Source organism: Micropterus dolomieu, linkage group LG19 (genome assembly GCF_021292245.1).
Source record: "Micropterus dolomieu isolate WLL.071019.BEF.003 ecotype Adirondacks linkage group LG19, ASM2129224v1, whole genome shotgun sequence".
Taxonomy (NCBI): domain Eukaryota; kingdom Metazoa; phylum Chordata; class Actinopteri; order Centrarchiformes; family Centrarchidae; genus Micropterus; species Micropterus dolomieu.
This window is the reverse complement of record NC_060168.1, coordinates 22,620,230-22,631,539: the sequence shown is the minus strand read 5'-3', so window position 1 is coordinate 22,631,539 and position 11,310 is coordinate 22,620,230. Positions and strand designations below refer to the sequence as shown.

Sequence of the window (11,310 nt, the reverse complement as noted above, 5' to 3'; positions counted from 1 at the left end):
GAATCACTGCCACGTAGAATTAAGGCAGTTCTGAAGGCGAAAGGGGGTCAAACACAGTATTAGTATGGTGTTCCTAATAATCCTTTAGGTGAGTGTATATACTGCTGGCAATATTGTGTTGATTGGTAGAGCATTCAGATGGTTTCCCCAACTCTTTGGGATTTCATCTGCAGCCTTAATATTCCTTACTTCAGAGATACAATGTAGATGATAACACCTCATGAAATATGCATGTCAAATTCTAAGATTATAGGTCGACCATCTTTGTTTATCCACATTTTTTTCCTTAACTTTCCTATTTAAAGGTCGAGTAGAGGGGTATGCAATGTCGTACTGTAGACTTGGATGAGTGCATGTTTGGGTGGATAGATTCATTGTACACTGTGGATGAGGACTGGAAGCAAACTAGAATGTTAAAAAATAAATGCCTGTAAATCACAGAAATATTAATAATTATGTGCCTCCCAACCAATTCCCTTCCTGTGTGCTGGTGATATCTTGCAATGGTGCAGGGAGGCTTTATATTCTTGCATCTTCCATGAACAGAGGCCAGATGAATGAGGTCATCAGGGAAAATATCGGGGTCTCATGTCAGAAAGGGGCATGTGGCATGAACATAAGGATGGCACATCTGTGTCTGTGTGTGTATATGTGTGTGTGAGCATGTGTGCGCATTTGAGAATGTGCCAGTGTGCGCTTGTAATTGCACTTGTGTATGGGCTGTGACAATGTTGATAGGTGTCCCTGCCATCTTTGATTACAAGCCCAGCAGATGGGCTTTGAATATGGCAGGAAGCAAAAATAAGTGTAGAAGATCTCACCTCCACAATGGCAATGGGTGGGCGACATGTGGTCCTGCGCAGCTACACAGTTGCGAGTTGCCTTCACACATGCCACTGCATCATAGATCATATTCGATGCCTTCTGCAGAATCCTCTTAGTTCCCTTTTTAATTTTCATGTATTGGAGGTTCAGTGACTGGGATGGGTAACAGGGCTGAATGGTTGTGATATCAGTGCCACTTTATGTATTCTGGTATAATGATTATGCATACCATTGTCTGATAAATTGTGTCTACTTATATGTCTGTTTGTGAGCGTTTGACTTGTGGCTAAGCCTTGAATAAAGAGAATTACAGTAGTCAAAATCAGATAAGATATGAGGATAGACTACTTTTTTTTTTACAGTGAATTTAAGAAAACCATTTTGACTGTGATCCTGCATTACCCTAGTCACCTGGTTTCCAAAGCAAAATTTGGAGACAAACATTAGACCAAAATTGTGGGCAGTTTCCTTTTTGTAAGTGGACAAAGTTGTGAGTTAAATGAACCTCAAGACCAAGTAGTAAATGAAAATATTTGGACTCTTTAAAACTGAGAGTACATGATTCTGGTTAAATTAATTGACCCACGCTATAGAGGAGCATCGAGCTGGTTAAAGACACACAAGCTCAGTTCTTAATGATGATCCATTTTTCTATTGTTCAATTAAATAAGAGCGGTCGATTGCATTGAATGCAGACCTGAAAGAAGATAGCAATCTATAATAATAATTAGGGCTAAATGAACAAAAAAAAAAAAAATCTAATGAAGATTCTTTTGACTGATATTGTAATTGCTGATGATTTGCGATATTGGGGGGAGTGATCAGTTTAAAATAATTATTCTCATTTCATTGAAAAAGATATTTAATTTTTGTGGTGTGATTTTTTGTAGGGATCTGTACCAAACAAAGATGATTTCTTTTTAGCATGTTTAAGCGTCTTTGAGTACTTGGAAAAGTGATATATAAATGCAATTTATTATTATTATTATTATTATTTTCTTAAGTCTGTAGTATGCTGTGTAGGCCATGACATCTCTGCAGCATGACAATATTTAATTTAAAATTACATTTTGACACAAATTTCATCTTTAACAAATGTTGCCCCTCCAGCGATTTGAAAATTGTAGTGGGCCATATTGCGATTTCAGTACGATTTCAATCAATTGTTCAGCCCTAATTATAACTGAGTAAACTATATTTTTATCATCAGCAATCAGTGAGTCATCTGTAGCCTTGAGAAGTTATAGGATAGGATATTTTTTATAGTGTATAAATATTTTTTTTGTTAAATCTTTAATAACACAATCACTTTCACATGCTTTAAGTTTAAAGTCAGTAAGGGAAAGGATACTCTGTGGGAAGTTAGATCAGACATGCCCTGTGAAAGCAGACTTCACTAGAAGTTGTAAGATGTAGACAATGCAGAAAAGTATACTTTCGTTTAAGTTTGACAAAAATTAGCTTAGAATATGTTCAATTAAGTTTATAGGGAAATTTAAAAATGTTTTAAGAAAAATGTAAATGCTGGTGTGTGTGTGTGTGTGTGTGTGTGTGTGTTTGTTCAATTTTGTTAAAATATGGTTGTTGAAGAATTCAAAGTGAATGAGGCAAATGTAAAATTTGTTTGTGCAAGTTTTGGCATGTGTACAGTATATGTGTGCACTAGGATCAAATGTGATAGTAAGATGCTTTGTAAAAACTCACTAATTATAAGCACAATGACTTGCCAAGGCAGCCTACTACAACTAATGTAAATTCTATCTAATTGTTTAGTTTTAACAATTTCCATAATAAAAGTAGGTATCCCACTCATCCTCCACTTGATTAAAACTGTGCCAAACCGCTGCGTCCCACAGCTTGGTTGCAGAGATGCACCTGTTCTAAACGGTGGAATGCCTTCCTCACCTCCATCACTAAATAAAGAAATTACAATACAATGCAATTTTTGGATTTACACATGATACACGGGAGTCAAATGTGATGTACGGCGTCTTTAAAGAAGAAAACCAATAATTAACTATGAAGGCCATTTGAATTTGTTTGCAGTGACAGTTGATCCCTGGTAGTCAGACAGCCCTACAGTGCACTGCCCTTCTGTGCACCTCCAGCATCTAAAGCCACAAAAATAGGCCAGTGGTCTTGACCAACATCTAATAATTGATCTTGCCAGGTGGATGTGCAGGTGCAAGTGTGCACCAAACCATTTTGTTGTGTTGCATTTATACACCTCTGCCAGCACCACTTTGCTAATTTTAGCACAGACAGGCTAGTATGCACCCAGGAAACAACCTTACAGGTACACGATGACCACACCCATCCCTTAGTAAGGTAACAAATCACCTGCTAGATGGCAGCAAAAGTTGGATTTTATCTCCCAGTATTGCTTATGACAACCCACCCCCAAGAGAACATTGTATCCAGCTGCTGGTTTCATATATAAGATATAGTGGACATATTGAAGAGACACTAATAAATGTATAGTGTTTAGACAACAAACAGGGATGACATGTTCCCTTTGATGAAAAAGAGTCTAGATAGCACAACTTTCTCTTCAACTGAAATGTGACACAGGGAAGCTAGAAAGTCCATTGTTACATGAATAAACCTATAGCCATGATATGTCATGACTATGTATTAAGTTATTGCACATAATAGTCTGTGTAATAAATAGTAATAGACTGTGGGGGAAAAAAAAGATGCACTGCCTCTCCGTTTGTTGCACGTCAAATACAGACATCAGGTTCCCCTGCTGCAGCAGTATAGCAGCTGTTGAGTGACTCTCCTCTAACTCATTACCAAACCTCCACCTGTGATTTCCACCTGGATACACCATCAGCTCCAATTTCCACTGTAGGCACCCCACGTGGAGAATAAAACACCCACTAGGCTGTCCCCTGAGGCAAATTTAGTATACTTCTTTGTATGCACCCAAACAAAACCATATAGTCTCCCCAGATGACACCATTACTGCTAACACATGTGTAAGTAAAACTGTTTATTGTTATTATTGTCGTTTTTGTTATGTTATTGTATTATTATGGTTAATATTTTTTATTAACAATTGAGATTCAGAAATACTTTGGCATATTTCACTGTTACTTGTTAGTCTTGATGTTTTCCTGCCCAATTTTTGTCAGTGAGACACAAACTATCCTGGTGAGGGGCAGAAAGTGTATTAGTTTTTCCTAGTGACAAGTTAGGTCTGTGGTCATTTTGTCTGAGGAGCGATGAGTGCTGAAATGTCTTTTTGAACCCTGCAGTCTAATAAAAAAAGGAGAGGAAATGACTCTCTTCTCTCTCCATCACAACAGCAATTTTCTTGGGCTCGTTCCGCCTGCCTTATGAAGAGATCCGGGACATTGTGCTGGAGGTAGACGAGGAAAGACTGAGCGAATCACTCATCCAGGTAAGACTGATGTTCAGCGTGGTGTTAGTTTTTTGACTCCCACACACGATACACATATTTTTTCTTACTGAAAGGTGTGTGTCTGTGTGTGTGTCTGTGTGTGTTTGAGACTGACTTTCTCTACAATTTCACATGGAAAGAAGATTTTTATATTTCAGTGTCTGGTGAATAGCTTGGTGACTCCATTTTAAACCTAGTATGGTCTGTTTTTGGCACAAGTCAGTCTCCTCATTCTCATGTGGACCACAGAGACCCCCCATTCATCTTACTATAATGGATGATGAAGGACAAGGCTTGGCAAAGGCTCCCCAACTCCACCCTCCTTTCCTCTTGCTTTTGTCTTAAACCATAATTGATGAGCTTCCTAAAGGCTGCTTGTTTTTGGTTCCATTTTATTTCTGTTTTTCTTGTCTCAGAAAGCATTAATTGAATGCAGGGCAAGTGCATCTGAGGTAAAGCTGCATGTAGGGCCTCAGTTGTACTGATAGTTCTTGCACTGTGTTAAGAACCAACACAGCTACTGTCTTTTGTTTCTATTGCAAGCCAGACATCGGTGGTGTATCAGTAGCAGCAAATGGAAGATTTTCATTATAATCTTGGCTGTGATATGGGATGTTGCGTGCATGAGTGTTTGCAAGAATGTTATATTTTTTTTCTTTCCCAACGAGCAGCGGCATCGTTCAAGTGAAGCTTTCAAGCTTAAGTCCAGAGGTCTTTCCTACCTTGTAAAAATAAATCCATAAAAAACATTACCTTTACCAGATATATATGTCCTTTCCCACATGGCTTATCAACAAACACTTGCACAAGAGCCAATCTGCTTCCTCCCACCTGCTTGGATGCAAGACACTAGTAAAAGGTGGTGAGGCAATATATATTTAGATGGGGCCTATCTAGAGAGCTGCCCTGCAGGACTATTATTTTGAGCTCTGATAACCTTTAATTTGCTGGCAATCTGGCAGAAAATATAGACAGTATGTTATGAGATGGCAGATCCCCCTCTGCTTTGTAAAGGAGAAAGAAATTTAAGGTGTTGACCCTTTCCAACCTTCAGCCTTTCCGTAGCAAAGTAGAAATAGTGTGTATCTGCTAGCAGGTCAGCATCCACACCAGGCCTTGTTGCACACAGCACCATACAGATAGTTTGACTGGTTTACAGTAGTCGGGTTGGGTTACATGAAAAGTAAACCACTCCATCCACCATCAAACAGCTACCATCAAACAAACCAAGCTGCTGTTGGTTGCTTTGTTGGAAGTTGGTCAATAGTCAACAGCCAGAGTTTGAAAAGTGGAAATAATGGCCCAACCTAACGAACAAACACTCAAGACATTTAAGCATTTTCCCACTGATGCAGTTACTATGATACAGACATCTGCTGTAACCTTCAAGTTCCTTTTGTTCCCAATTTTAAAATATATTCACTGTGAACCAATAGCGTAAGTGACAAAAATGGATGTTTTAGTTGCCACATGCTTGCACCTCTTTGTGAGGGATTCCGTCTCCGCCCCCGTCCATCCTCCCCGTACCTCTTCTGTTTCCCTCTTTAAATGTGAAGCAATGAGCCTGCTAAAAAAGAGGAAGGCTCAACAAGACTCATGAGAGCAAGTGTGTGAGTCAGCATAAGCATCTGGGAACCAAGCTAATGTCACCAAATCCAGGGGGAGACGGGAGGACCAGCTGAGTTAACTTATCGGTGCAGAAGGAGCCAACATCTGGCAAGTGTGTCACTGCTGGTTAGATAATGATGCTAAAGACAAAGTAACGCCTGGACTGAACTATTAGGACAATACTCTAAGAAAAAAAATTATATTTACTTCCATGTACTGTGTCAGTGTTTGCCCCACCTTTGTGTGTAGTGAATACACCAATAGTTATACAACTGTACCTTTGCTCTTACAAATATTTTACAATCTTAGAATATTTACAACATATGGATCACTTGGGATTAAATATAAATATGAAGGCTTTACAGAAGCTTTTGAGAGGCAGTGTAGGCTATGTCTTTCTTCTTTTTAATGTGCTCATTAATTTATTATCATACAGTAACATACTGATTGTGCCTCTTTATCGGGAAAGCTAGTGGAGGCAATGCATGATTTATTGATTGATGATTGATACATGATTGCACTACATTTAGTCATTTAAATTATTTTTAAATTTGTAGTTATTTACTTCAAGGGCCTTAAACACTTGAATTCTATTTCATGTATGTTTGAATCCATAGACAAGTTATGGACTTTATTTATTATTATTTTGAAATGTTTTCATGCAATTCTGGGAGGAGGAGGACTTATAAGGAGGTGATTCCCCCTTTTTTAGAACCTTTGCTTTTTTCTTTGCAATATCAGTCAAAGATTGTTTTATTATTATTTGTCTATGAAATATTATCTTTCAGAAAACTGATCTTCAGTTAGTTGCTAGGGTGGCTTTTACTTCTCTTGAAGAAAAAGAAAACTCAGGTTTTGTATTTGTGTTTTTGTCTTTACAACAGCATAAACATGTTTTCTGAATGTACACAGTATTGACATACAATTTCGAAAGAAAAGTGAAACTAATACATGACTAAATTGTATTTGTATAAAAATGCCACTGATTGTATACTTAGACATCCTTTTCGGATATGAGTTAGATGATATTGAACAAAAGCATGCAGAAATGAGCTGCGATCTCACAAATTAAACAGGGAAGCAAGTGAAACATGCCTAAGAAATACAGTTATACAGCTATACGCAGGCACTGAAGGGGAGCAAAGAGACTTCCTGCTGGGTGACACAGTCCTGAGTGTGGGCTCCATCTGCACAGTGCTCATCTACACTCATTATGCTGATTAATCACTCTACACCACCCACTTTCAGCCACACGCCAATCACCATTTATCCACATGGACAACTGCACACACACAAAGCGTAAAAAGATGTGGCTGCATGGCTTGGGCAAGGAAATGCATTTGGCATGTTACTAATGTTAGAATGAGTCGGGGGTTATGTGCACCTAACTTAAAAAAAATAATGGATTTAAAATGGGAAACAAAAGAAAAGATTGAAAGAAACTTATTTAAATAAGATGAAATATGATCCAAGATAAAACATATAATGCTTTTGATCAGCCATTTTTAACTAATAGTGTGTTCTTCTAGCTGTTACTTTTCACAGTTTTGATAGCTTGGTGCCACCTGTTGCACACACACACACACACACACACACACACACACAAAAGAAATAAACAATAGCTTTGCCAAGCACAAGTTACTTATTAATGGAACATGACAAATGTGATGGCTAATGTCAAAATACTAAGTAGTTTCTGATTAAAAAAAAACCTTTACTGAGGTATCACTATCAGTTGTGAAATCTTATTACTCATATTTTATAACAACTGTGGTAAATATAATGCTGGTTTGACATCCATGCTTTTTTCTTACTGACCTAGCATTTTATCACTTTACACTAATAGCCATTAATGAACACTCCAGCCTTGAGAAAGTGATGAACTGTACAGTGATGAACCTGGCAGTTCCACAAATCTCTCCTGTATACATGTAAACTGATGGAGTACAATGGCTCACTGGTCTCGTAGCACTTGATACAACAGGAAAATATACCACTTCAAAACTCAGCTCAGTTTAAAATTGTGCCTTGGCATTATTTTGCAAAGACGAGTGACAAGCAAGCAGGGAGTTGATAAATGGAAGGAACAGTGGAAATTGAAGGAATCAAGGAAGCAGGAGGTGTTCACAATGCATCTAAAACTCTGTAACTCAATCTTATTATCTTCCTTCTCCGTCGACATGTCTAATGTAATGATTTGTCAGCAGAATGTGACAGTGCACTGGCCTTGAAGTACCCCTACAATGTGTCACCCTGGCAGAGTGGATAGATAGGAGTTGATTGGCTCTCCTTATTCTGCATTAGGGCCCATCAGCGCCTCAGAGATGATGTACACATCCCTGAATGCTGGCAGACAGTCGTGGCTCTCACCATTCATCCAGACATCATATAAATCCTTGCAATTCTACACTTATTTTCATCCCCATGCACCCAGCGTACAAACATACGTATAGTACATGCAAATGGTTAGACGTGTCAGTTATCTTCTCTGTCTTCTAGTCCCTGGAAAATTTTGTCACTTTCATCATCCAGCCAATACATGTGTGCAAGTGCAAACACACACATGTTTGCATGCAATCTCTCTCTTGCTCTTTGTCTCTCCTCCTCACTTGCCCCACAGTATTCATAGTGCTGGTGGACAGAGGTCACTTTTGTATCAGGTCACCTTCATCAAATTCAAAACTATATCAGAGCAACCCCGCTACCATAGCCTCTATAACAATGAGATGAAGAAGACAATGAAAAATAATACTGAACATTGTCTCTGTGAAAACAGATTGGGCCTCAGAAAGCTTGGCAAAGGTCTGCTTTTAAAGGGTTGACAGCCTAACAAAGCTATTCATTGCTATTGTTGGCTGGCAACAAAAGCGTCAGGGGGATGTTTTGTAGACCTTGTTTGTGTGGGAACGAGTCAGGCATGTGCGCTTCAGGGTGCTGGTTGCATGTGTTTGCATTTAGTTTGGCACTGACTACAGGACGTCCACTGCCCCTAGTTCTATTTAGTGGCACCCTGGCTAAATGCTTATACTTATACCTCACTCACATTGTTTAAATCATGACGTGGCTATGCCAGTGACCTTGCTGTGTGACTTAAGTTGACTCTCCTTTAGTGTTTTAATTTCTCAAAGTCCCTCACAGCCTCTTTGCCCCGGGGAGAAGGCTTAACTGGCATAAAGATGGTCCCATGCCCTTATAGTCCCTGCCAATGGAACACAAGGAGGCCAAACAATGGCCAGATTATTAATAAGCACTTGTAAACTTGAATAGCTTATGGTGTAATTAACTGGTATGGTAGGTGGTTGCTCACAGTAGTTCACTGGCAAAGTTGATATGATGTAATACGTTGAGTGTCTCTTATTAGATGTATTCATTACTATATTACTTTTGTTTTTTAACCATATAAAAATATGAAGATGAGTGGAAGCAGTGACAGCGCTAAATTATCAGCAACTGTAATGTGAAGTGGAAAGTAATGTAAATAACGAGAAATTATATTTTATTGTATTGTCATATATTGATATGCTATTCATCATTATGCTACAAATAAGAGATTACGAGAACATTTTGAAGTGTTTCTGCTTACTTAAGTAATGTTCACATTCAAAGTGAAATATTTATGTAAAGTATTTATGTACTGAATCATTTCACTATTTGTTTGTGAAATTTGTCAATTAAATTACTGTATGTTCTCAAACTGTTGTGATTTAGATCAAAATACTTGCTTCAGTCCAATTACAACATATTTTGTTGGGATTTCCTTTTCAAGGTGGCTGAAAACTTGTACTAAGCTGGCCCATTTTAACGATAAAACACTGCAGGAAACCCTTTTCTGTTGTAGTAAAGGTCCCTGTGAAATTTTTAAATTACTACAAGTGGCTGACAATGTTGTTATTGTTGTATTACACATGTTTTGCAATCTCTGGGAGGAACTGTGTCCAAGACGTCGTTAGGAAGATTTCTTACTTACTGTAGGAGGGATTAAGTGGTATTGGTTTCCAGGAATTTAGATTAATGCTTTGCAAGTGTACTCTCCAGACTCTCCAAGCTCTCCAAGCTTTGTCTTTTGTCTTGCCACTTTTTTTTTCTTATTTTTCTTGTACAATACGTCTGCTAGACTACCTTGTGTTCCCTAGTTGCCTAATTGGCACATCATAGGGAATTGTTCTTTGTGATTACAGTTTACAAATTCTTAAATTTCCTACAATCCATGTGTACCCTCTTCTAATGCCCCCAGGCAAATATAAGCTTTTTATGGTTTAATCAGCTTTTCTACCTCCATCATGATGTCCAATTGTGGCCCATTTTTAATTTAACCATGTCACATCAAAGCTCATCGCTACATTGACCTCAGTGGATCAGAGCGAACGCATCAGCACAAAGGGCTGTATTAAGTCGGCCACTGAAGTTCAAAAGTTAAATCAAGATATACATATAAATCAGTAGTTATTCCGAGTCAGACTTCTGCTACACCGGTGTGTAACTTCATTTAAAAAAGTCATTTAAATCATCATCATTAAAAAAGTACCCACTTCTAGTTCATGCCTTTGGGCTTGTCAGGATTTTCTTCTGTTGAGCTTTTTGGGAAGTTTTTTCCTGTGCACCTAACCTACAGTATCTATTTAAAACCAGCATTTAATCCCAAAGAAATTATGTGGTGGAAAGACTGTCATGTAAGTGGGGGTGAGTGCAAGAATGTTGAAACTATTCACATATCTTTTGTTACTCTTAAGTCAGTTTTTGTAACTAAAGCTTGTACTGTGGTCCCTGAAATTTTAATTCATGCAGTAGTTCAACCTCTGATTAAAAAACCTGCTCTAGATCCGTCAGTTCTTGCTAATTTCAGGCCTATTTCCAAATTGCCCTTCCTTTCAAAAATCTTAGAGAAGATTGTGCACAGTCAATTATTGGCCTTTTTGGAAGAACATAAAATACTAGAGGTTTTCCAGTCCGGCTTTAAAACCTTGCACAGCACCGAAACTGCTCTTTTAAGAGTTTTTAATGATATCTTTTTAGCGACTGACTCTGGCGACTGTGTTATCCTTGTGCTTTTAGATTTAACTGCTGCATTTGACACAGTGGATCATGAAATATTGATTTCACGTTTAAGGCAGTGGGTGGGCATCAGTGGCATAGCACTGGAGTGGTTTAGGTCATACTTAGCGGCTCGAACTTTTTGTGTTAGCGTAGGTGAATTTATATCCTCCTCTGCTCCTCTCTTGTGTGGGGTCCCACAGGGCTCAGTCCTCGGCCCTCTACTTTTCTCTTTGTATTTGCTTCCACTTGGTTCCATACTTAGAAAGTACGGCATTTCATTCCACTGTTATGCAGATGATAGTCAGATTAATGTACCTCTTAAAAAGAAAAATGATAACACTGTTGGACAACTACTCAATTGTCTCGACGACATCAAGGCCTGGATGGCTCTGAACTTTTTAAATTTTAATGATAAAAAAACAGAAGTGATGGTTTTT

The 11,310-nt window shown here is 38.3% G+C and overlaps 1 protein-coding gene across 7 annotated transcripts in view; it reads left to right on the top strand.

Annotated features, from left to right (window-relative positions):
* The window catches only part of diaph2 (diaphanous-related formin 2), a 470,900-nt gene that overhangs the window by 227,426 nt on the left and 232,164 nt on the right, over positions 1 to 11,310 (top strand). For all 7 annotated transcript variants that reach the window (XM_046031243.1, XM_046031244.1, XM_046031241.1 and 4 more), the window contains one exon: positions 4,137 to 4,231. In XM_046031243.1, coding sequence (XP_045887199.1) covers positions 4,137 to 4,231 — 95 coding nt within the window. The remainder of the gene's footprint in view (positions 1 to 4,136; positions 4,232 to 11,310) is intronic.